The sequence below is a fragment of the Pelmatolapia mariae genome, linkage group LG22 (assembly GCF_036321145.2).
Source record: "Pelmatolapia mariae isolate MD_Pm_ZW linkage group LG22, Pm_UMD_F_2, whole genome shotgun sequence".
In the NCBI taxonomy this organism is placed as follows: Eukaryota; Metazoa; Chordata; class Actinopteri; order Cichliformes; family Cichlidae; genus Pelmatolapia; species Pelmatolapia mariae.
Window position 1 is genome coordinate 12,290,984 of NC_086245.2, and position 26,804 is coordinate 12,317,787.

At 42.6% G+C, this 26,804-nt stretch overlaps 1 protein-coding gene across 1 annotated transcript in view; it reads left to right on the forward strand.

Moving 5' to 3' along the window:
- Positions 1-21,267, forward strand: part of ext1b (exostosin glycosyltransferase 1b) — a 130,429-nt gene extending 109,162 nt beyond the window's left edge. Inside the window, exons 7-11 of the mRNA XM_065470571.1 lie at positions 997-1,092; positions 11,698-11,787; positions 13,978-14,138; positions 14,823-14,994; positions 17,256-21,267. Coding sequence (XP_065326643.1) covers positions 997-1,092; positions 11,698-11,787; positions 13,978-14,138; positions 14,823-14,994; positions 17,256-17,441 — 705 coding nt within the window. The 3' untranslated portion in view covers positions 17,442-21,267. The remainder of the gene's footprint in view (positions 1-996; positions 1,093-11,697; positions 11,788-13,977; positions 14,139-14,822; positions 14,995-17,255) is intronic.
- Positions 21,268-26,804: the final 5,537 nt, after the last annotated feature.

A 26,804-nucleotide genomic window follows, 5' to 3' on the forward strand; every position in this document is an offset into this window, starting at 1 on the left:
CTGCGCCTTTTAAACATGTTGGCACAAGTTTCACTGCCACGCTGTGGTTAGTTGGCAAGTGTTTGCAGAAAAGACGCCATTTTTTAATGCAACTGCAAGCAACCAAAGCAATGACAAGGAGATTTGTGCTGCAGCACCCAGTAACCACACATGATCCGATCAGTCCTCAGTGACTGGAAGTTGCCTGGGGTTGGTATGATTGAGGCCTTAGGCAGCAAAGCTCACTATATGTTGCATCTAGTTTATGCAACAGTTGGAGCTTAGAGCAGAGATGAGCAGGTTGTTCTTTACTCAATTACTGTTTTGAAATGCAGAGAAAACCTTCCAAAGTCTTTAAATCCAGAGTAACATAACCATGTTTGGCTTACTGCAGTTCCACGGCGACATCCAAAGTTTGACAGGCACGCCACGTCCAGCTAGAGGAGTTTAGCGAGCTTGTGTCGCCACATTATTCCACATCAAATTTGAGATGCATGAGAAAAATGGTTCGAGATATAAGGATGTAACTGTGTGTGTAAGGTCAGCGAGGATCGTGTCATATTTGTGTGTGTGTGTGTGTGTGTGTGTGTGTGTGTGTGTTTCATCAAATATTAATGAGGCCCGCCGTTGTCGTGCAGCGAATCGGCTGACCTGCAGGTCATATAAAACATGATGTGACTGTGGCTGGGAACATGACTTTTTAATCTGAAAACATCATCTAAAGGGAGGTGGAGCATCACGGGGATGTAGCATTAAGAAGGACAACCTGATAATGCAACGAGATCGGCTACAGACCGAAATGTAAAAAGCACGCTGGGGACATAATTGGAAATATTTTATCACTTCAGCTGCCCTTTTGTCTCTTAAACGTTTAATCAGCTTGTAATAAGGTGACATTTGCTGCCTGCGGAGCACATAAATGTCGCCTGCTTGGGCCAGTTCATTCTGTTTGGGTTTGAGGAGCTGAATTAGATTCAGCGCACAAGTAAAACTTCCTTTGTTTGTTCTCTCTTTCAGATCATCGTCCTGTGGAACTGTGACAAGCCTCTCCCCGCAAAGCACCGCTGGCCCGCCACCTCAGTGCCCGTCATCGTGATAGAGGGAGAGAATAAGGTGAGCCGCACGCGCTCGGCCTCTCGGTTACCTCAAAGCCGTGATCCCGATCATTTCTAATTACCTAGCTCGTCTTACACATATATTCTCTGTAAAGCTACTGAATCTTCAGACATTTTATTCAGTCTGAGAGTTTCGGGGAGTTAATGAGTTTCGATTTGTGTCGCAATGATTCCATTAGAGGACAGTTTGTGTGGTTTTAATTAAAGCTCAGTAATGAGAATAATATACACTGAAAACAGAAGGCCTGAAAGGCTAATGCATATTGTGTATTGGAATGATAAGGTGGTAATAATGGCTAAGTGCACAGGCAGAGTAGCTCTACTTTGATCGGAACCAAATATCCAATTAGCTAAAGAAAGTGACAAAATCATTGCAGAGTAACAATTGAGCCATAATTTGCAACATAAATGCACTTAGAGCATTTACTTTTCTTCATCGTTCATCCATTTAAAACTTTTTAGGACTGTAAATATAGGCTATTTATAAAAGATGGAGCCTGAGTCTGTAAATCTGTATTCTTTTTAGCAGCCAACAGGGGGCAACACCTCTGGTTGCAGCTTTAAATCAGATTGGATATAAATGTATGAGAACATGCTCAACCACTCATTTCATATATGATCTCACTAGTCCTCTAGTCTTTCTTTGAACATTTGCTGCTTTTTCAGTCCAGTGTCTGCACCTGACCATTTTCATTAACCGAAACCTGTGAATCATTAGAGTCAAGCATAAACACGGCACTTAGCACAATGGATAAACCAGCACATAACAGACAACCTAGCAAAGAGCCTGTCTTAAATTGTATCTTTAGCCACTTTGTTACTTGTAACCTGTCACAATAACACGTTATTTGTCCAGTTTCTTTAGTTATACCATTGAAAAATAACACGCGCCGTTTTGACAGGCATAAAACGTTCCATTTTTGCACCAGTGAGGTGATTCCCAAAGAGATATTAGCCAAAAACTTGGCATATCTCTGCACTGCATGCAGGGTCTCCTTAAAAGATTTGAGGAAAGTGCACAAATGGAGAACAAAAGAAGAAGAAACTATAAAAGACCTGACGCAGGTCCAAGAGATGCATCTGGCCCTTCATTCGATCCAGCTACAGTTCACTGAAGCCTCATCAGAAATGTATGGAATCCCGTTTCTGCCACACAAAAAAAACGATCCATAACTCAAAATTTTGAGTTATTTTCTCAAAATTATGACTTATTAACTCGAAAAGTCGACCTATTAACTCAAAATTTCGAGTTAGCGCTGCCAATCAGTAATCTACGTGAATGACGTCATTTCCTTGTTACCCAGAAGCTGAAGCCCTCAGCTACAAATGCTACAGCTAAGCTACCAGTATTACAGTCAGTCATGAATGCACAGATTGCTGAGTATTTTCAATGTGGCTTCACACATGATGAAATCCTTGTGCTGTTAGCTGAATCACATGGCGTTACTATCAGCAAACGTACTCTCGAAAGCGTCAATTTGTTGCTATACATTGGTACCTCATGATCCGGTTTTGAGTGCACATCCCTCTGCGCCATATCCTTCTGGGTAACAAGAAAAAGACGTCATTCACGTAGATTGCTGATTGGCAGCGCTAGCTCGAAATTTCGAGTTACTTCTCTCAAAATTTCAAGTTAATAAGTCGAAATTTCAAGAAAATAACTAGAAGACAGTGTCCTTGATTTCTCAGTCAGATCAACATCCTCCTCAGGATGTCTCATTGGATGTGTCCATCATTTATATACAGGATATGACTGAAACTGAAAATGGTGTTTTTGTCATAGATTGAGATATAGAGATGGTGATTAGAAAAATAGGGACAACTGCCTGTAAAAACACTTCTATGAAACCATGAAAAGAAACAAACCCTTCCCTCTGATATTTTTCTTGAAAGAAGAATAATCACCTAAATAAAATATAAAAAATTCTATTTAATCGGTTAAATAAATCAACAGCTCAGTTCCCTTAAATTGACACGCCGTTAGAAGTGACAAATTTGTTTAATTCTGAAATCTTCTCTTCGAAAATGTTTCCACACAGACGGTAAGAAAAAGCTTTCGACGATGGGTAATGTGCATAAAAGCTATGTTTTCGAGTGGGCGTCAATTTTCTCAGCATGTCAGCTTAGAGATATTTTTCCCTCTGTTATGACTGGCGGTGTCATAAAATGCATATTTTTCCTGGTTTTTAAGTAAACCCTCCAGCGAGACGTAACCCAGAGCATGCCTCAGTGGCATTTATTATGACATCCGCATTAGGCTCTTATGCTGAAGGTACTGCCCCGTGAAAAGCATTGCTGTGTTTACCTTAACCTCCCTCTGACCTCTAATTGTACGAGTCAAAGGTCAAACGCGGACACGCAGTTTGACATTTGAATTTAAACTCAGATCAGAGCTGGCTTGTTCCTTTTTCAAAGAGCGTCTTTGAGGTGTTTTTTGAGAGGGTTAGGGTAAGCTCGGCTGTATTCCTGGACATCAGACTCATCCGGAGCTCTCCTTTCCCCTTCTCCCTCCGAGGACTTAACTTCAACTGCCAATCAGGGAAAGTGGCTTTCACATCAGTGTCAGTCACTCGGCGGTAGGCTGGGTTTATGGTTTACCTCTCCCCGTGGCTCTGAGTGGTTTCTCCCAAGCTGTCAATCACAGTGGGAAGCCTCTGCGTGTAGCTGTGTTGCTTGTGAAAAGCGAGCAGATCGGGCTTAGCGCACTGCTGTTGTGTGTGTTTATGTGCGTGCGCCAGGCAGCCTGTGGTTTGTTGTGGTTGTGGCGTTTTATGTGTTTACCGTGGCGAGCCAAGCTGTGTTCCTCCACCCCACAGAGCGCGAGCGAGAGAGAGAGAGCGTTTGTCATCCCTCTCGCCTTTTCCCTGCCACGTTTTTTCCCCCCTTATCCCATCTCTGCTTCATTCCTTCCCTCACTCACACATCCGCTGTTTTTATCATTACTCTTTCTTTTATCTTGTTTTTGCTTCTGTCTATCTCTACGTCTCTTTCTCCCCACCTTCTTTTCTTGCTTGTTTTCCTGGATGTTACCAGGAGTGTAGAAATATTGACGTCATGAGTCGAGGTTGGAAGAATCGCCAAATTCGCTTCCTTTTGTGGTTTTTACGTCTTCTCACTTCTTTGCGTATGCGAGGATGAATTGTGGCATGTTGTTTTTCTGCAGAAAAGAAATCTTTAAAATAAAGCAGTTTTAGCAGATCCAATTTTTCCCTCAAAAAATGAACCACTTTATTAGGTACAGCCTAATAACGTGGACCTTCTTTTGCCTTCAGAGCTGCCCCAGTTCCTGCCGGTGCCGCAAGCATTCCTCAGACATTTGTTGCACGTCAATGATGTGAATCTCCTGTTGCACCACATCTATTAGACTTTCATCTGGGCTTGGAGCTTATTTGAGCGCATTGAACTGATTGGTGTGGTGAAGAAACCAGTTTGAGGTCATTTTGAGCTTTGTGACATGGTGAGTTATCCTGCTGAAAGCAGCTATCTGAAGATAGTACACAAAGGATGGGCAGAGACCAAACAGCGAAAAATGTACCGAGAAAACCCCACACCATTACATAACCAGGATGGATCCAGGCTTAATGTTATCTGCGTCTAATTCTGATCTCACTATTTGAGGTTGCCGTAGAAACGGAGACTCATCAGACCGGGAAACATTGTTCAAATCTTCTGTTGTGCAGTTTTGGTGACCCCGTGTGAACTGTGGCCTCAGGTTCCTGTTCTTAGCTGACATGAGCTATTCAAAGTTCAACATGTTGTGTTTTCAGAGATGCTCTTCTGCATACCTTGGCTGTAGTGAGTGATTATTTGAGTTTTCTTCTTATCAGCTTGAAGCAGTCTGGCAATTTTCCTCTGACCTCTGACATCAACAAGGCGTTTCCTACAGATTACTGGAAATTTCTTTTCTTTTTAGCGCCGTTCCCTGTAAACCCCAGAGATGCTTTTGTGGGATAATCCCAGCGGATGAGCAGTTTCCGAAACAGACCAGCCCATCCAGTGCCAACAACTATGCCACATTCAGAGTCAATTAAATCACATGATGCTCACCTTGACCACACCTACATGCCCAAGAGAATTAATTTCCTGCCATGTGATTGCACAAAATGAGCAGTTGTACCTAATAGAGTGGCTGTCGAGTCTGCAGTATTTCTCTATTAAATGAGTCCAAGCAAACTGTTGTAACTTTCCACTTCTTATTCTGTTGTGGGCAATTAAACTCCTGTTAAACACCATGCAAGACAAGCACAAGCCTCCTAAAGCTGAACAAATCAGCTTACCAAAACTCACTGGAAATGCTTTTCCATCTGAAGAAAAGGGAAAGAAAAAATTTTGCTTACTGGCAGCTTTTTCTGTTTACATGTGAGGGCCCGTGGGTCAGCACTTGATAAGGTGAAGATAATTTGAAGTCTGAAGCCCCGAAGAAGAAAATTACAGGATGCACAGTGTGCAGTTTCCATTGCAGTTTAATGAAAACTGTGGATAGGTGCTCCACAAACTAAGTGTAACACCCAGGAAAACAAGGACTACGTTTCTTTTTTTCCCCCCCTTTCAAAGCGCTTCGCCCAGCGCCTCCTCCTCATGCAGTGTTGGTAGTTAAAAGATAAGTCCAAGAAAAATAAAACAAATGAGTTGATCCATCTTCAGCTTTGTATTTATTCTTCTATCGGCGGCATTATATAAACACGTCAGTGAATCACACTAATGCACTGGATGGCATGTTTTGGCATTAAAGTGAACATGGCTGCTGCAATAATCCCACACACCGCGCACTCCTGCTGCTGCAAATACCCACCAGAGCCTTGAATAGTTATTAATGCGAGCCGTTCCGAACCGTTCCAAACAAGTCCAGTGCCCAGCTGTTTCAGGAAATTGCTTTTTTCCTGTAATAATATTAAATTATGGATTTGGTATTGAATTTTTTTTAGGGTGTATGCCTTCATTTGAAAGCTTGGCTCTTAGTACCACAGACATGTGGTTGCATTGTTGGTTTTGGTTTGTTTGAGGGATTTGTCGACAGTGCGGAAAAAAACACCGAATAACACAGATTTTATCCTTCAACCACATCCTGTCTTTTCCTCCCTCTGTCGTCTTCTCACGGCGGCCAACAAAATCTGCTTTGTGACTGTTGGTTTAAGCCGTGTGAGGATACCGGCAGCACTTGATATGGTTTACATGCACCGGTGGTCCTCCCTTCCTACGTTCCCTACGTCTCTCTCCTCTGCTGCTGTCCTTTAGAGAGGAGGTGAAGTGCTGCAGGCAGATTCCTGCTGCAAGAGCTCACATTCCTGGAGAGAACCAGGAAGCCCCAGGCTAATATGTCTCACTTCTAACATTACAAACCATCTGGGGCCTGGAAACATCAGCTTCTCATCCTCTCTTTGTCTCTTTTCGTCTCTTTCAGTATTCGCTGTTTGTCTCACTGTCACTTCCTCGCCTCCTGTCTCCTATCCCTGGTCTTTCTCCTCTGCCTCTTTGCTGGTATCCTCTATGTGTCTTTCTGGTGGGAAAACAAGTGGTGGTGGGGGGTGGGGGGGCAGAGAGACGGGGTTGTTTTGTTTCTCGCTTTATGCCCGCAGGACATCATGGCAGTAATGACGACAATGAAATGAGAGGGAGGGTACCGCTTCTCGTCTTTCTTCTCATTTTCTCTCCAGCGTTTTTTCATCTTTTGCTGTCACTCACACACCTCGGCTCTTCCACCCCGTTCGAATATGAGCGACAGCTGAAATTTTCATCTGCTCTTGTTGCCGCCGCTGGAGTATTTTCGGGAAGATGGGAACACGACGGCACTTGGCCGGACAGGCCGTTCCCATCGCTGTCGGGCTCCGCCGTGTGAGCGGGAGTGTGATGAATTTTAGAATTGCTGTGTGAGCAACATGTGAAGCATTATAAGAATTTAAAGAATCTCAGTTCGCATTCCTGTAGGAATAAACACAAATGCTGTGTTTATTCTCATGAGATGTTCTCCCTGGCCTCTACTGCAGCCACCTTCAGTTGCTGCGTGTTTTGGGTCGCTCTGCCTCCAGTTTGGTATTTAATAACTGAAAAACATGCTCTGAGGTCAAATGACTTAAAAAGCAAAGAATATCTTTGCCTTGAGAAACTCTTGGGTTGCTTTTGGAGTTTGCTTTGGGTTGTGATCCATTTGCACTGTGAAGCGTTGTCTGCTCAGTTCTGCAGTGTTCGGCTGAAGCTGAGCAGAGAGTATAGCTCAGTTCATCCCGCTGCTTCTGTCAGCAGTCACATTATCAATAAAGTGGCCCAGTTCCACTGGCAGCCATACACGTCTATCCCATAACACTACCTCCACCATGCTTGACAGATGATATGGTGTGCTTTGGTTCAGGGGCTGTTTCTGGTTCAAGGTAATATTGGTTTCATCTTATTGTTATGAAATTTAGCAAGGGGTTGATTTTCCTGCAAGCTCATAGGGCAGCAACTCCTGAATCCCAAAGAAGTACATCAGAAGAAACTCTGCTTATTGTCTTTGACTGTAAAAGGGACCACAACTGACAAAAGACCCTAAATGCACCAGGAAGGGTGTTGCTATAGCTCACCTGGTTAAGCAGGTGGCCCATATGCAACAGGCTCTGAGCATTTCCTGCATGTCCTTCCCACACACTCTGCTTTCCTGTCTGCATATAATAACCAGGTTTAAGGTATTCCACCTGTCATAACCAGATGCTACATCTGCCCGTGTCTGCGGTTTTAGAGCAGTTTGTTAACAATTTAGATTTCCCTTAGCCTGAAAATGGGGTCATTAACATTATTTTTCTCTACACTCATAAAAATTAACTCATAAAGTTAAAGTCAAGACATCAAGAGTTCAACCACAGACTTGTAATCTTTTCATTACAGCACACCTGCATGTCTTAGAATATATATTTAAAAAAAAATTCAAATAAAGAGCATATATTAGGTCTTCACTTTTTTTTGATTCTGCTAAAAATTAAAACAGATATTAGACTTAATTTAAATAATATGAACATTTACATAGTAAAACAATTTTTAATTTACATATATTTGCACATAAATGACTGAAATCTTATTTTATACTCCTTTAGGCTTTTAAATTTGAGATCAAGTGTTTTCCTTCTTGTATTAAAACGTTTGTGTTTCACCTAATAATCAGCTGAATTTGAAGATTTTCAAAAAGTCCCTTGAGTCATGCAGTAAAACTGGTCACGTGCTTTCCTCCTGTTATCTAAAGGACCTGGCAGACAAGTGAAGTCTGCACGTTGTGCAAATCAGTTCTGATTTAAGTGTTTGAGGTCCTTGAGTCTTTCCTTTTGTTTGCAGGACAAAGTGCATGGTCACACTGCTTGTACAATAAAAGTTATCATGAGCTGGAGCACTACAGTAGATAAGAGGCTTTCCGCAGCTTGACTGCAAAACCAGAATTTTTGGGTTGTTTTTGGTGCCCTTCGCCTGCAGAAGTGATAAAGACCTGTTGAGCGTGAGGTCAGCAGTGACGCTCGGCAGGCAGACAATGGCAGGTGTTTACAGGGAAACGAGGTCAACTTTGACCACTCTTAAATGTAAATGTAATGACTTTTCTGTGCAGGCGGTGCTTTAAAAGAACAAGAATCCTCAGAGAGGCCTGACCTTCAGAGCCGTGCTGAATAACTAAACAACGGTGTGTGAGAGTGTTTACATATATCGGACGTGTATCTCGATATGTCCGCGCGCATTAAAGCTGTGCGTTTCTCTGCAGTTTTCTAATTGCGTGGGAGGCGGTTCGAGTTCGAACGCACATCCAGATTACGACACGCACGCTCTTTGTCACTGAGAAACCGCTGTTTTCTCATGCGAATGCCTTTCATCACAGCCAAAGACCAAACAAGTCTAAATATCCTCAAGATGTTGATCTTTCCATCCACCCACCAAACCCCATCCACGAACACTCTCTCTGCCTCCAGTAAATATTCAAGGACCGTCATGCATTATACAGTTGGGTTTCATCCACTGTTAAATATACATATTGTGTTTTCAACAGCGGCTGAGATAAAGTAAATTTGGGCCACATGTAAGACACATGACTCACACTAGGTGTCTGACTACATTTGTGTGTTTTTATTGATTTAAAAGAGCGAGTCGACCCTGCAGCAGTAATGGAAACTAGTATCAGCACTCTATCTCCGTAGCAAACGACAGGGTGCAGCCTGCAGTAAAGCGTAGGATATTGGCTTTTCTCTCATTCGCTGTGCACCGCTATTTGTTGATGTCATGGCTTGTTGTCTCCTCTGAATCTCATGAATTTGTGAGGGATCATTAAAAATGCATGTGGCAGATATTGAGAGCAAAAAGGAATTTTTATTCCAAGATTTATCTCAAGGTGAAACTCTGCATTTAGCACTGGGGTCTAGTGAGCTGTGGGTAGCGACTCAGAGCGGGTGGGCTCGTCTGCAGTGCTCCGGGTACACGAGGGGAAACAATGACTGGAGGTTGCACCACGAGCAAAATGATTGCGACTGTTTGCGATAAACTTGGGATATTGTTGCCCTTGAAATAGTTGACTTCAAAGATGGGGACCAGGTCTGTGATCACTTGCTGACTTGATGATGATCACATGGCAGTAAGACGGAGTTAGTCTGCTCTTGGTTTGCTGTCCATTTGCATTTGAATGAGGTAAAGTTGGCAATTAAGTGCAATCTGTTTGTGGTTGTTAGGCGATTAACTTAACTGTGATATATCTGGGATAAATCGGCAGCAATTGCAAATCTTCTCAGACTCCAGCCAGAGCCGACGAGATTTGCAACAGCACTTCAGAAATTCCTCCACAAATAGTGACGTAGATGCTGCAGGATATCAAGTTAACTCCATAATGACAATAAGCCCTCAGCAGCCTTAATTGCATATAAGAATATAACCAGAATCCAACCAGTTGGCAACCAGTTCAGTCCTCTATTGCAAAGAGATACATCGTTGCTCTTATATCAGCACAGACTGATTCTGTTTGAGTGCAACATGTTGGCAGTTATTTTCCATCATTTGCCATCAGACCAGTTTCCCACCAGGTGACCTGTGCAGTGGCCTTGCAATCAAACGTGGTCAGCCAGGCCTAGAGGATGTTGCAAACGCTGGGTAACCAGTTGCAAAAACAAGAAAGTTTAATGCAATCATCAGGCAAGCACCAATTTATTTATTTAGGTGTTTTTCTAGTCCCAAGGAGGTTGCCATCCTGTTTTTACTGTATTGTGACTGAGCTATACAGCAGCTATAAGTGCTATTTTTAGAATAATAACTACTTGCATGTGATTTTCATGAGCTCTACTTTCAGCTTTTTAGCAACTTTCAGCAGATTTGGGGGTTACTAGCCTCAATTTTACCTTTTCACTTTAGTGTCAACATGTGGAGTCTCACTTTGAAGCCATTTTCTGCTACAGTAAAACCTCTAATCATCAACTTTAGTCTGATGCTTGTTACTGAGGTTGGTAGCACAAACCAAGCAAATAGCTGCCAGCTTTATCTGTCAGTAAGCAGCTAGCTGGTGAAACAACAAAGCAGCATCTGCCGGGAGTAATCTAACAATCAGCTAAACAGAGAATGAATAGTGAACATGTATTGATCGGGTGGGCAGGAATACACCTCCACCTGTACGCTCTGTGTGTAAATAAGCAGCTGTTTGTTGTCTGCTCTGAATCTCATGAAATTATGAGGAATTGTTAAAAATGAATGTGGTAGATTTAAGGAGCAAACGGAGTTGTTATTCTAAAATTTATCTCTTGTTTTAAGCTCTCTGTTTATGTTTTGTTCTCGGCTCCACTGAGCACTCCTTAGCATCTTTCAGCTCGATTTTCGGGGGTGGGGGGGGACTCTTGCCTTGATTTAACAATTTTAATTCAGTCTCGACACTCTCATTGCAGCCATTTTCAGCGAGATAAAACAGACAAAAATGCAAATTGTCTGTCTGTTAGTCGGTGAATAACGGAGCATGTAGGAGCTGAAGAGAGACACATTTCTGCCAGGAGTTGATATAAATCTAACAAACAGCTAAAAGGAGAGTGAACAGTGAACTCGCTTTGATCAGGCAGACGGAAACACAATTCCAGCTAAACGCCGTAACACACCAACATAAAAGGGGGGTTGTCATACCGATGTAAAAAGGGGGATATTATCTCATTGTTTATGAAAATTGCTTCCCCAAAGTGCCAAAGAAAACCAGTTACAGCAGGTTTACAGACTGTGCAGGCGGTTCTCCATTTGTAAATGAAAGTTTTGATCCTGGGAGGTGACCCTAAAGCTGCAGTTTGCCTGGCAAGGGAAAAAAAGACAACTCGGTTATGCCGTGTTTAAGTTTTCTCGTACCATCAGCGCCAAAAAAGCAGCAGAAACCAGCTCACATGATTTTGTCTTTAAAGTGCAACAATTCCCTGAAATGCATTATCTCAAAATTGAAATCGCCTTGTTCAGTCAAGTTTGATTAAAACTGCTGTCTGCACGAGTGCTGTTTAATAAAAGAATGAATGTCAGAGGGGTTTGCTTTATTATTTCCCGCTGTGCTTGGATCTAGATTTGCTATTAGTGTAGTTTGAAGATGGGATCCCAGCTTATGTCAGTCCACTGATTTTTAACCCCCTGTCCTCTGTGTCTCCCCCTGCAGGTGATGAGCAGCCGCTTTTTGCCCTACGAGATCATTGTGACCGACGCTGTCCTCAGCCTGGATGAAGACACAGTTTTGTCCACCACTGAGGTATCCTCTAATAAACACAGCGACTCTTCTTTGTATCGCCGTCTCCTCCACTTGAGTTGTAAAGTTCGACACTCCCTTATTGCATTTCCTCTCTTTTTTTTAGCTTTTAGCTTCTTTCTGTTTGTCCCTGCTGCTTTAAAGTGGCCCCCAAAAATTTATGGCCTGGTTCTTTAATCTTTTAAAGTCTAACTTTCATTCCCGAGGCCTTGCTTGCTTTTCTCTCTTCTCGTGCGCTTTTCTGCCTCTTTTCCCTTCCCTCTCCTTTTCTTCCCATGCTCACCTCCTGTTTTTGGCTCTACCTCTCCTATCCCCTATTCGACGGCAGCACTGTTTTGGGCATTTTTGTTCCACATGCTGGCGGGGCTGTTCCTGTTTTTCTTTTTCTTTTTTCTTTTCCTGGGGATACGTTTTGGCGCAGCATCATGGGAAGCCAGAACATAGCAGAAAGAAATGAGTTTATGTGGCAGATCAAGATGGCAAGACAGAAGGGAAAATCCATCCCTGACAACTGAATCGACCTGCGTTACTCCCAGGAAGACGGTTGGATCACGAGAGCAAACACTTCTCGAAGTTTCTGAGCTCAGGGAATGTCGATGCCAGGAAACTTGAGAAAAGGGGGAAAAAAAATGAAGGGTAAAAACCGGTAATCTCCCCATCCACCCACTCCGTCTTTTAAACAAATGATTCAAAGTGCAGTTTCTGGCCCCGGCGTCTTTGTTTTCTCATTTTTATCCGACTCTCTCCACCCTTAAGTGAAGATGGCGACGACGAGAGCTGTCTTTAACAATGATACTCACTCCTTTGAATATGACTCCCGGTTCAGTCGGAAAGTAGGCAGAATTATGAAAGTCGGTGAAATATTTTCCTTGTGATTGTAATATCATTCAGCTTCCATCCCTTTTATTTTGAACTGCAGGCAGGAGCAGAAGAAAGTAAGAGCACTCATTATTTTCCTTCAGGGCTTTTTCATATGTACAAATTTTGGCAGGAAGAGCAGATAGATACTGTTTTATGGTGGATTTGAAATTTTTTCTCTTCTTTTTTAATATTCAACAACATAAGTAGCCTCACAGCGTTATATAGTGATGTGCGGTGTAATGCAGAGAAGGCTGTTCGAGGAGCCGCTGAGACCTTTCTGATGTTTTTGTCTAATTATTTGATTGAGCGCTTTGATCGTCGCTGCAGTCGTTTGCTACAGGCAGCTGCTTAGGAAAGACTGCTTTGTGTTTCATGAGGTTTTGCCTCAGTTGTATTTTCACTCGAGTGTGTTTTGAACGTGTTGTTCCTTTGTTGGGTCTCATTGTAGTCGCTTTCATTTCCTCTTTATCTTTTTTTTCCCTCACACAACACACCGTAAATAGATACAGTTTTTACACCTTTGATTAATGAAAACAACAACTTCACTTTATTTGGCTTTTGTAACAAAATATTTAACACAGCTTTTTCCAACAAGGGTTTATAATGACGTTAATGGTGTGAATATTAGGGATGCACTTATCCAACTTTTTTTACTGATGCCATTTAAATATTGTTTTGCTGATTTTGCAAGTTAAAATGTAACTACTGAAAAGATCCAAGAATACAAATTGACTGAGTTGCTATTTATTGGTAAATAACAAGAAACTGGACCAACATAAGATAAAAGATTTAGGGTCAACTTTGACCTCGGGCGCTAACAATTGAGGTCAAGATCCATAAAGTTTTTACTGATTTGGTGTGACCTTGACGCTGACCCCCTTGGCGTCCATGCTGGATTTGCTTTACTCCACTAATGATCTACAAGATGTAGAACAACAAAGAACAAGACTGAAGAGATTGACCCTTGGGACTGGATCACAATCTGATCCAGACATTGAATTGGTGCATCCCGATTAGCTGGAAAACATCTGCTGAGCTGTGAAAATTCCCCCTTATTTATCCTTCCCTCCCCCCAAAACTACCAAAGCAACAAGCACCTTTTTACAGTACCAGGCTGTCGTGCTTTTTTTTGCACAGTTTCTCCATAGTAGGGTTTATTGTATATGAAAAGTGCTGAACAGTAGCTTTTCATTTTGATCAGCTGAAGTTGATTAAAAAGAAGGAAAAAATGTGTACATTTGTGCCACAAAGGTTTCCAGAGGGTACTAAATTTGAGTTTCTTATTAGAAATGATTAATGTTATGATTTTTTAATGTTTTAATCTCTGTCTAGGTGGACTTTGCCTTCACTGTCTGGCAGAGTTTTCCAGAGCGAATCGTCGGTTACCCCGCCCGCAGCCACTTCTGGGACAGCAACAAGGAGCGCTGGGGCTACACCTCCAAATGGACCAACGACTATTCGATGGTCCTGACTGGGGCTGCCATCTATCACAGGTGCACTTCAGTCTGTTAAACTAAACCCTTCCTTCTCAAGCAGCTGTTTACCTCCATGTCCTTTGATTCTCCTCACTCCTGCTCCGTTCTCCTTCCGTTACACGAGGCTCGCTGTTGCTCCGCTCTGCTCTCCAGTGTTCGGTTGTCTTTCTTTTGATGCGGCGCTTTGATGCGGTGATCTGTAGATTATGAAAGTAGATGTGATGTTCAGCGTAGCACAGCCTCGGGAAACCAGTGTTTTGACACGGAGTATGTTTTATCCCCAAAAAATGTCAATTTGTCTGCCGCGCAGCCCTCGATAGGTCCCACGTTTAGTTCGACTACAGTCCTGTCAGCTTCAATATGGCTTCACTCAGCTGTGATGGGAGCAGTCCATTAAGCTTAAGTCAGCCAATCACCGCAGCCGAACGCTTAATCACTTTCAATAAGTCACTCGTTCAATCCATCCAAGAGCTTTAACAGCGATGGTGTGGCCTTTAATGTGAAATATTCACTTTTTATATTTAATTTAAGCTGTCAGCACAACCGGCTTTAAACCTTTGAAGCTCTAACACTGTTTATTTAGAAGTTTTTAAAGCGTTACTTTCAAAATAAGAGCTTCAGTAGAATTAAGACTATTAAGGATTTAAGTGCCACTGGTTTCAATCTGGGAGCCTCTAAATACTCTTCTTCCTGTCCTCTCAGGTATTATCACTTCCTGTACACCAACTACTTGCCCACCAGCCTGAAGAGCATGGTGGACCAGTTGGCCAACTGTGAGGACATCCTGATGAACTTCCTGGTCTCTGCTGTCACCAAGCTGCCGCCCATCAAGGTCACACAGAAGAAACAGTACAAGGAGACCATGATGGGACAGGTAAGAGGGCAGCAGCTGTGACCACTGCACCACACCGCATGTGGAAGTATGAATACTTATAATGCTTAGATCCATCTCTTTGTTGTACTTGGAGAGCTTATTAGCGTTGGGGTTCTTTAAAAAGAAGAGGATAACGGCCGGTCGGGAAAACTGGTTTGCATCTCATTACTGGATGTGACTGAGCCCGTAACAATTTACAATGCTGGATACAGAGCAGCCTTATTATACGGACCTCTTTGAATTTGTCCTTCTTTTCATGAGCCGTGATTCATGCTGAAGCCAGTGTTGTTTTCTTCCCTTCATGAGTGTGTCATGGCCTTTCAGCTGGAGCGAAGCCGTGCTGCTTTATGAACAGCATGAATTATTCTCTTTAAAAATCCTCTGGTATGGGCCACGGAAAAAAACAAAGAAAGAAAAAAACACGGCAAGTCATAACGGCACACAGACAAAAGCACAGAAAGGAGTCGTGTCGGTCCCGAAGCCTTGCGTCACGCTTTCTCGTCGGGCTCCGGCCTCTCAAATATGACGGAGCTGACGATTTATTGAGAGAAGTTGACGTCAGTCATCGTTCAGTGATGGCTTTCTCTTGTCACTATGATGAAAGTCTGACCATGATTGAGTCAAAGAGCTTCTTTTTGTTTAGTGTACGTCTAAAATCCCTGCTTGTTAATGATCGTTGTCTGAATACGCTGACTGAAAAGTGGATTGAAATTAGTATAACATAAGAGTTTCAGTATTGGAGTATTTAGTCAGTTATGGACAGATACTTGGTGCTTTTCTACTCTTTTGGAGCACTCAATGCACTTTTAACCTTCACATATTCAAACCCCAACAAATGAGGATCTGACCCGCCAACCTTCCGACTCTTTTAGCGGTCAATCAAACAATTTCACTTGGGGCGACCGTGGTTCAAGGGGTTGGGAAGCTCATCTTGTAACCGGAAGGTTGCCGGTTCGATCCCCCGCTCTGTCTGTCTTAGTCATTGTGTCCTTGGGCAAGACACTTCACCTACCGCCTACTGATGGCCAGAGGGTATGGCGATATGGCAGCCTCGCTTCTGTCAGTCTGCCCCAGGGCAGCTGTGGCTACAACTGTAGCTTGCCTCCACCAGTGTGTGAATGTGAGAGTGAATGAATAGTGGAATTGTAAAGCGCTTTGAGGGTCTCGAAAAGCGCGATATAAATGCAATCCATAATTATTATTATGATTACTCACATTTGTAAAATGTTGTTTATTGTTATTTCCTGTTATTATCAGGAGGGTTTATGTAAAAATACAGGAGTCCGCCTGGATACCGGTGACAAAAAATGCATCATTACTAAATGGATCAGTTCACATATTGTGCTTTCCTACTCTACTGGAGCACTTGAAGCACTTTTATACAACATGTTTCATTCATCCGTTGACACACATTCACTTTTTTCTACTCCTGAGTGTTTTCTATCTAACATTCACACTCAGTGGCTTTCCCAAGGACACTTTGGGAAGCAGACTGGAGCAGCCAGGGATCAAACTACAAACGTTCTGATTAGCAATGACCTGCTCTCCCTCCTGAGCTACAGCTAACCATTAAGAAGAGGAATTCAAGGCTCAGATCATTTCAAGCACTGCATAGTATAAATATAACATGTGCATGTCCACATGCGATTATAATCCTGGCTTTATCCGCCATGCTTGCTAGAATGGAAATATGCAGACATAAGAGACATGCGGTCCTCCTCGGTCATGCTCATGCATATGACATGAACTGTGGCAAAATGAAAAAGCAAAGTAGTTCCTTCTTTCTCGGCCTCACTCATACATCATAGATTTGGTTTCATAAACTCTTGCACACTTGCAAAATATTGTTTTAAAGGGGTCCTACTGCGGTCATTTCCATACTTTTCATCCTTGCTTGGAATGATTTACAGTTAAAATATTCCACATTTATAGGATTTAGGGCAGTTTGACGTCTATGCTTTTGGCTCACAGGGATTACTCGAACGTATTCTGAGCTCATTATTTGAAAGTTTGGCCATGTTTAATATGATTATCCACTGCTGTAACAGGATACATATGACAGAAACTAAGGAAAAGCATCTCAGAGGCTCTTTTAAGATGTTACCACTGATATTTTATAAAGATCTGCAAAACTGGATTTTGTTCCAAACCACAGTCGACTTGTAATTAGTTTTTTCATGTTCCCCCAGGATCTGCATCTGTTATTGAAAACTCTAACTTTTCTTCTTTTTGTTTTTCCTCCTCTTCTCCATTCCCTCCAGTCTTCAAGGGCTTCTCGCTGGGCTGACCCAGACCACTTCGCCCAGCGGCAGACCTGCATGAACAAGTTCGCCAGCTGGTTTGGCGCCATGCCACTGGTCCATTCCCAGATGAGACTGGACCCCGTCCTGTTTAAGGACCAGGTCTCTATCCTCCGCAAGAAATACAGGGACATCGAGAGACTCTGACAAGACCGCCGCCCCCTCGGGGGAGACCCTACGCAGGGGGAAAGAGACTCTGTGGAGATTAGGAGTCATCAGAGTACAGGGGGATGGACAGGGAGAGACACAGGTCTGTCTTCCACTCAGCACATTGCCAATGACCAGAGCGCCGCTGCTGGAAAGACTCGATGAGGAAAGGGATAAACGGGAAACGAGCGTATGCCGTTTGGGTGTGGAAAAAAGCAGAGGAGTACACAAACTGACGGGCTTACCAAACAGTACTGTATGTTTCACACATGTGCAAACACGCAGCACGCACTACTGACGACAAGAACTCTTGGATAGAATATTTTTTGTATGACACGGACGAGGAGGACATCGTCTCTCCTGCTCTTTCGGCACACGTAGAAGACGGGAAGGTGTTTGTGATCTCAAACCTGGCAACCCAACCTGTCGTCCCAAGCAACCTTCCCTACTCTGGATCAGGACATAATACTAGACTCATTACCAAACTCCTGCTTTGTAAACCCATGAATATTTTCTTTCTCGGAGTTAAAAAAAACACTGTCCAACCTGTTCTTTTTTTTTTAACAGCCATTACTTCCTAATATTCTCAGCAGTTGACAAGCACCCCGTGTCTCCTACCCTTGGCTCGTTCCTTTATGAGTTGATCTAGCTTTTATAATGGTCTATCTGCTCCTGTGTTATCACGAAGATAAGTTAGGAAAACATCTCATTTCATGTCCCATTTTCCTCTCGTACTCGCCACAGCAGTTGTACTTTTCTCATCTTTTTTCCCCACTTACTTTCATCATCTTTTATCCCCTCCCTTCAGACTCTCTGCTCTCCCTCTTGTCCGTGTATGTGTGTGTGTGTTGTGTGTGCAGACCCTTGAAAAGTTGGCTCATCCAACCATAAGCCTGAGCGGAGTACATTTTCCCTCCGTTGGAATGAGCGAAATGAACATTTCTGGATGAAATGGAGCAGAACGTTGCATTCTAACCCAAACTTTTTTTTTCTCCTCCCCCTCTTCTCTCTCCCTCCCACCCCTCTTCCTGCATGGTCTCCGAGCACCATCCTTACTGTGGAGGGGGGGGGGGAGAACCATAGCAGGTCTTTAGTGACCAGCATCGTTTCAGAGGACAGATTTTTAACGCTGAGCGCATCAGTGCCATTCTGACATCAGGGTCTGCCTTTAAAATTGTTTATTGCACATCACGTTGCCTACATCCGTTTAAGATGCTCTTGTGTTGAAATATTGTAATCGCCACTTTTATGTGTCTCTCCTGGCGCCCTGATTATTTTTATTTTTATTTTTTTTCCCACCCCCCGTGACATATCCAAGGACCTCGGAGCCATTAAATTGACAAACGGTTTTCTCCTCCATTTGTCAGGCAGAGATACGTTTAGGCTTCAATTAGGTATTTCGTTTGAAGTGCTGTTTTATTCCCAGGGGACACGCTGTTGATGAAACACTGAACATTATGGAGCATAGCGTTTGTGAAAACAGTGACCGGCAAACAGGACCTGCTGTCTAATGCGATCCTTGGGATGACAGCTTTTTCCCCCTTGGCACACACCACCTCCCCTGCATCAGTGTGTGTGAGAGAGACTGTGGCCACGCTTGGTGTCTTTTCTATGCCTGACACTTTTTTGCACCTTAAATGATCTTATTGGTATCGGACAACCAGATCAAAATGCTTAAATAACTAGATATCTTGACCTTTAATTGATCATTTTTAAAGACAGGCTGTCAGGGGAACAAAAAATAAAGGTGGCTGGCTCATAGCTGAGCTGCTATATGCTGTCATTAGGTCTGCATGCAGCGTGCAGGCGGGAGCACAGGCGGTCCAGTCACACATTTAGTTTGCAGACACTTGAATGAAAGCAGCATGCTTTTAGTGGCCTTTTCTGTCAGGCAGGCATTCAGCATAATGTCTGAGCGTGTTAATCAGTTAGCTGTCACTGACATCGTCAACATCAGTGTCACACATTCAGTGGCTGCTTTAGATTAATTTTTTTTTCTTCCTTCACACTTTGTTTTTATTTTTGCTTGACAAAGAGTTGATGTAAAATGTATCGTAAAGCCTTCGCTGTTTCAACAAAGGGGACAGACGTGCTTTGAAGTGCCATATCCAAAGCTACTATAGCAGAGCTGCTGTTTCCGCGAATCATATCAAACCCAGCAGGACTAACTTGTGTTGGTTTTTTTGTTTTTTTGCCCCAATCATGTCACTGTTTTGAATATCACTGTTTCTGCTTGTATTCTGAAACTTTAAAACTTGGAGTCGTTTCCCGGGAGATTCGTCGTCAGTGTAACAACATCGATACTTTGCGATTCTGGGAAAATCATGCTCCTCGCACGGTCTGCATCTGGCCTCTATTTCATCTTCAAAAGAATCATATTGTTTCAATCCATATCAAGCCTTTTATGTCTGATTGTCAGAGTTACTGTTGTTGATCGTCTCAAGACAACCACATTCCCCAGCTTTGCAGATAATCCACGCACACTAAAAAAAACAACAACAACCCACCTTATTTCAAATCCCTGGTCTCAGCACTGTACATAGACATATTTATTTTTTGAAAAGGAAAAAATAACAAGACTGTGTACGATTTGAGATGACGGGGCGAGAACATTGAGACCGATCCTGCGTCGCTGAGGGGAGTAAGTGGTATTTATTCAGTTTCTTTTCTACACGCTGTGCACATTAATCCACACAGATGCCGATATACAGTTCGTATTATGTCGCACTCTGCATCGGTTTTCCAGGGGAAGCATCTATCACACTCTTTCTAATACAGAGCTCCCCAAGTGAGATAACATTTTCAGAGTCGCCGTAGTGGAGTTTTAACTCCTGGAAAAGATTGCATACACCAGTGATCCAGAATTGGATTGGGCCGCTCCATCTTGGCTCTCTGCGGGAGTGAAATTGTAAAGTCCCAATAAAGACTACGCCAACTGACACGTGGAAAATAATAAGCAGCTGGGGCCCCCCACCCCAACCCCCACCTCTCCTGCACCAGATGGAAACATTTTCACATTCTGCCGCAACATCTTCCCCTCATGCATTACAGTAATGGGTCTGAGGCTGTGACACAGTGGTTTAAATTGTCTTTGTCGCAGCTTGGGGCTCAAGACGTAGCTCGCAAAACAGAAACTGAAGTGTATCTACAGTCTTTCAATTCCAGAGCTCAGTCAGAGTGTGATGGATGTGAGTCGGGGCCCTCAGGAAAAAAAAAGCAACTAAACTTCGTATCCCCTTAAAATGCCTCCGTTATTTGAGCAGGGAAACATTATGCAAGTTATCATCTTGAGCTTCAACACAGATGGAAGAAGGTTTACCCAAAACGTGCCAGGCGGTTGGCGCGTGCGCTGGAAACTGGTCTGCTCTCGATTTGATTTGTGCCTTTTTATCAACATGCGAGTTCCTGACATGCTGAGCACTGTCTGTCCTAGACTTGTTATTTCCAGTAGACGGGCAGCAATAGCACCATGTGCGGGGGACTCATATCCCTGCCTTCATACACTGGATGAGTCACAGTTTCCATTCTCTTGTTTAGACGCCCCATTTTCATTGTTGTGTTCGGACACTGTTGCTAAGGCGACAACGCATGACCACTTCCTGTTTCTGATTATTTATCAGTGATTGACTGTATTACGCGAGCAATCAGCAGTAGTGTCTGTTGATCTGTAAGGACTTGGTCAAGCCCAGCTGTCCTGATGCCTTCTCCTCCCTCCTACCTTGTAATTAAGAGAAGACTTTTATAGAGGTCACAGATTAAATAGAATAAATTCCAATTTTGTAAGAATGATTTATAAAAAAATAAATAAACTCATATTTGATGGTAACTGCATCTCTGTGCCTTTATTTTTGTTTCCTTTTCAATTTTGCTTTAAAGAACGTGATGATTTGCCTCACATGGACCAGTTCTGTTTCCTCACTGTGCTCCAAATCTTCACCTGCAAGTGCAACAGGGAAAAGCATACAGTACAGACTAAGCAAATGACATGTACTAAAGGAGAAAAAAATGTGTGTGGCTATTAGGAAAAACTGGATATGAGTAGGAAAGTGCTGACAGTTGTCACAATCCGGTAGGTGAAAGAGGCAGCAAACTGAAATGTCAACCAATGCCAACGCCTCCGACAACCATGACGGTTGAGCTATCTACTATCACAGAGGACAAAATGCAACACAATGAGATCCACATACCAGAAACTCAAGCAAGGACAGATAAGGAACTAGAAACTGGCAGTATGGTGGTTCCACTCCCACCAAGGCCACCCAAATCACCAGACTGAACACCAAAACACACAGTGGTGATGAACCCACATGAACCCAGAATTCCAGAGTGGCCACAACCTACAGCAAAGACTAAAATGCAGTGGGCACCAACTAGAAACATAGAAGGTGGCCTCCACCAGAGCCTGAAGCACATACCAAGACCCAACAGAGGCCAGGCAGCTCATCCTGGACCTCAAGCGAGCGCACAAAATGGTGACAAATTATTTCGAAAAGCCTCCTATGAAGAAGATCTGATAGCTTTGTTATGCTGAGGTTCTACTTTTCCAGTTAACGAGGTGCTGACTCCTCCATGCAGGCTACTTCAAGCAAAGTTGGGGTTAAAAAAAGCATCAGTCTTTATCCATGGTGTCCAAATGTAACAATAAGGCTTAACTAAGCATAATCCTGTATTTTATACTGGAAGAGTCACTCTGAATCAATACAAAGCTGTTCTGAGTGGTCACCTTTACCCTATAACGAAACACTTCAATCAGCCAGAGAATAGTACATAAAGAAAAAATGTAACTTATAATTTATGCCCTACACAAAAAATATGGGAAATATGGGTGTTCATTGCACCAGTTAAATTCCCGGGACTTGGGAGAAACAATGCCAATACGCCGTGATCCAAAACGTACCACAAAATAGCCGAGTCTAAAGTTGGAGCCACAGATGTGGGCTAACACAAGAAATTCCTCACAAATTTCTTCCAGAGGAATGTATCCCGACTTCTGCTCATTAAGCTAAGCAAAGTTCAGTCTTAAAACATTTTGAAGTGTGGGGTGGGTCCCCAAAGGCACCAAGGAAGAAATGAAATGGCTGTGGATCAGTATCAAATTGGTGGAAAACGATATGACATTTTCAGTGATCCTTGACCTTTTTGAGTGGAAGTGGAAAGAAGGAAATGTTTTTTTTCTTTAATATGTCACCCATCTGCAGTTGAAAACCCAAATAGAGTCGTGTGCAGTTTTCACAGGACCGTATGCAGTTTAGCTCTCTGAGGTTTACTTTTGTTTATGCGCGGCTCTCTAAAGGGCCAACCACAGCATTTCATTCGGGTTGACATCTGGACTTTGGACCATTGCAACTCCTTGATTTTCTTTTTGAGCTGTTCTTTTGTACCCAAAAAGTTTATTCTGTTCATTTTTGGGGGGGATTTCCTTACCTGGATGATTGAGCACACATCAAGACTGTTCTGTTGTAGATTCCATGCTGTGTTTGGACCTATTGTCCTGTTACATTACACAATTTGGACTAAACTTTAGCTGTCAGGAAAGATTGCCTCAAGTTTAACCGTGGATCGCTGTGGGATACAGAGGAGTTCATGGTCGACTCAGTGGCTGTAAAGGTGCCCAGATCATCAGCTCTCCACCTCTGTGCTTCACAGCTTATATGAGGTGTTTGTGCTGATATGTTCTTTGGCTTTCACTACTGCTTTGTGGCCAAATGGCTCCATTTAAGTCTTGTCTGTCCAAACGACGTAGTCATGCTGCCATGTTCATTTTAGAGAGAACCCTTCCAAACTAGCCATACTTTTTTGAATTGTACTGTCATGACCTCAGCATCTAACATGCTCACTGAGGCCTGCAGCTCTTGTTGTCTCTTTTTTTTCTCTTAGCATTGTATGGTCTGACCTTGGGGTGAATTTTCTGGAACCTCCACTGGGAAGACTGTGGTGTTGTGTTAACACACACCTGAATGCTTTAAACTTCCAAAACTTCTTTTACAGAGGTGCTCACAGTTAGTCAAGTCATTTTGATTAGCAGCACGCCGATGCTTTAATTCCTCTGGAAGACAAAAAGGTTTACTTTTCATCTTCCAGACTGTACAACAGGAAGGACGTAATAAAGGATATTATATGTCCCAGTGTCTGAGGATTCATTTTTCCCGAACAGACGCTGCAACAACACTGATGATTTGTTTGTGCTTGCTTTTGTGCAGACGTTGTCAACAGCTGAGTGCAACCCTGAACATTTTTTTATTAATTTCATCATCTGTGACAGAGTGTGCATGGACAAGTACTCAGCCCCTGACCTCTGCCTCAGCTGAATGTGAACGCACTCCATTTGTATAGTAATAATAGTCCCTCAACGCTGCGTTGCCCTCTGCGATATAATAACAACCCCAGTATTAGACCACTGAGGAGGGGTTTATTAGTCACTACTCAGAGCATTGATTTTTTCCCCCCCCACAATGCTGAAAGCCTTCTCACTGCTCCAAAGCTGCATCTGTCCTTCTGCGTCTCCCTGAGGACAATAGCCTCATAACACATCTAAGATACGACCCCAGCTTTGTTCTGAATTATTAAAAGCACCCATATCAGACACTGATATTCTCATGCATATCTGTGACCTGACAGCAGTGCCGTATTTGTGTGTGTGTGTGGATTTGTTGCCACGAACATGTACTCAGATTTAAGCTCATGTTTCATGTTCGGTTGAATAAGGCCCTTTGTGAGTTCTTCTCCCTCTCTTCTCACTGCTTCTTTCTTTTCTGATCTATAAATGAGGCTTTTTTAAACTGAGGCTGGAATCACAGGACACCAACAGAGACCAAAAAGCTCTGGCGCTCCTCTTATCAGAGCAGGGCCTTTATTTATCAAGCATCTCACAGTAAGAAATCACTTCTAATTGGCCGAAAGTTTTTAAGAGTGACGCACTTTAAGCTTCTAAGAAAAAAAACCCCACATTATATGAAATGGCTCTTATCTTCTCTAATATTTATGAGAGATTGAGACATGTGCAAACATGTTTGGAGTCACAAGCAGATGGTGTTCAGGCTGAAATGTGCGTTTGAAGCACATGTCATTAATGACTTAAAGCTTATTAAAATGAGGAATTCTTTTATGGACTTTGTGGGGGATTCAGCAGGGTGAATGCAGCTTTGATTCGATTCCAATCACAACCAGTGTTTTTGTTATTTTCCTGGTGCAGCTTTGCGGATATTTTTCTTATTTCCGAACTCTTTGGAGCGAATTAACGAAAAACGAGCTGCATGATTTTTTAAGAGTGGTGATGTTAAACTTGTTTTACATGGTGGGCCACATACAGCTCACTGTGATCTTAAGTGGGCCGGAACAGTGAAACTCCCCTTTCTGTCAGTGTAAAGAAGTTTAACGACAAATTAAATTACACTGAGATATTGTAAGAAAAGAAAAAGAAGTTCAATTTCAACAGCACAAAAATGCTGCTCTATTACCAGAATGGGAAAAAAAATCTGTCAGCACTGTAAGAAATACTGTAATTGATCAAATTACAGTTAAAACACTAAAATTTATGCCCTTGTTCACATTTTCCAAAGATGTGCGCATGTGTAGAGGGCTGGATAGGACTCTTATACGGGCTGATTCTGGTCCCTGGGCCTTTTGTTTGAGACCTCTGGTTTAGAGTTACTGACAGCTGACCTTTACCTAAGATGTAGTTATATTGAGTGACATTTTTCCAACAGTGGGTAGATGAGCTATAATTGGCCTCACCTGTAATAATACACAGGATGATTTGAAATATCAACTGGACTTTTATAAAGAGGAGAAATTCTGTCTTTAATAAAGACACACTTACGCACAGTGAAAGCACGCTGCGGTCCAGTGATTGGACCAGACTGCATATAAAAAGAAGTGATGTAGCCTCCGGGTCTGATAAGTGAAGCAAATGCCTAAGTGCCTTTGGATCTGCATTCCTCCTAATGACAGACAAAGGATGCAGCGGTTAGCACTGCCACCTCACAGCAAGAAGGTCCCAGGTTTGATTCCACTGGTCGACCGGGTCATTTCTATGTGCAGTTTCGATGTTCTTCCTGTTTCTGCGTGATTCCCTTTAGTTTCCTCACATGTATGTTAGGTTAATTGGTGAATCTTAATCAGCTATAGGTGTGAATGATTCCTTTTTCTGTGTTAAACCTTTGATGAACTGGTGACCTAAAAGCTGAGAGTGCTCTCCTGGAAGATCTCATCATACTAAGAGATCTTTAAGATTCAACAGGGTTTGATTATTTAAGACTTTGTATGTGATAAGAAGGATTTTAAATTCAATTCTGGATTTAACAGGGAGCCAGTGAAGATAAGACAAGAAACTGGGCAAAACTGTGCAGATGAAAGAAAGCAGTCTTACATACTTGTTATATATGTATTGAATGACATCTCCTGATTACTGGAGGCAAAGGTAATGATATCCATAGTAAGCATCTTATTACATACACCACATTTCTAAGGTTTTAGGGCCAAATATAATGACCTCACTCTTGTCTGAACTGCAAAGGTGGTTAGCGCTGTTGCCTCGCAGTAAGAAGGTCCTGGGTTCAAATCCACCATCTGGCCGGGGCCTTCCTATGTCAAGTTGTCTGTGTCTGTACTCTGGCTTCCTCACTCATGCAGTTTGTGGTATTAGGTTAACTGGTGGTTCTAAATTACCTACAGGTGTGAATGTCTGTCTCTCTGTGACAGCCCTACAGGCAGTGTATCCTGCCTCTTACTCTATGGCAGCTGGGGTTTGACTTCAACAATGCAGGAAATTAGAGCTCACTCAGGCCTTTAAGAAATGCCTTTAGTTTAACTAACTGATTTGAGTGACTGCATGGATAAATAAAGCTGGGATTCATCTGATTAGCCATGAAAATGGATGTTGTGTTTTGTAATACTACCACTTAAGAGAAGTATGTACAATATAAAAATTAAAGGTCCCAGCACAGAACCCTGAGGAACTCCATGACTAGCTGTGTGAGAAAGATTCCTCATTTACATCCACAAACTGGTATCAAATGCTGTACTGAGGTCCAGCAGGGCAAGCACACAAATGAGTTTACCATCAGAGAGTATAAGGAGGATCCATTAGTAACCTTCAGTTGTGCTTCCCTCAGTGTTAAAACAGCAACATCTCACACTCTTTTTCATGGAAGTTCTTCTCGTGAAGTGAAAAGATGTTTAGTGTAGTTCTTGGTTAACCGTGATGTGGAAATACTTAATGAAAATACAGATTAAACAAATAAACCAAAAAAAGGAGTGATTAAAAAAAATAAAATCACAGGAAGATTTAGTTCAGTTGATATAGGATTACGGATGTAAATAAGCTGTTTTACTAAAATCTTGTTTGTACACTTTAAATGTTTG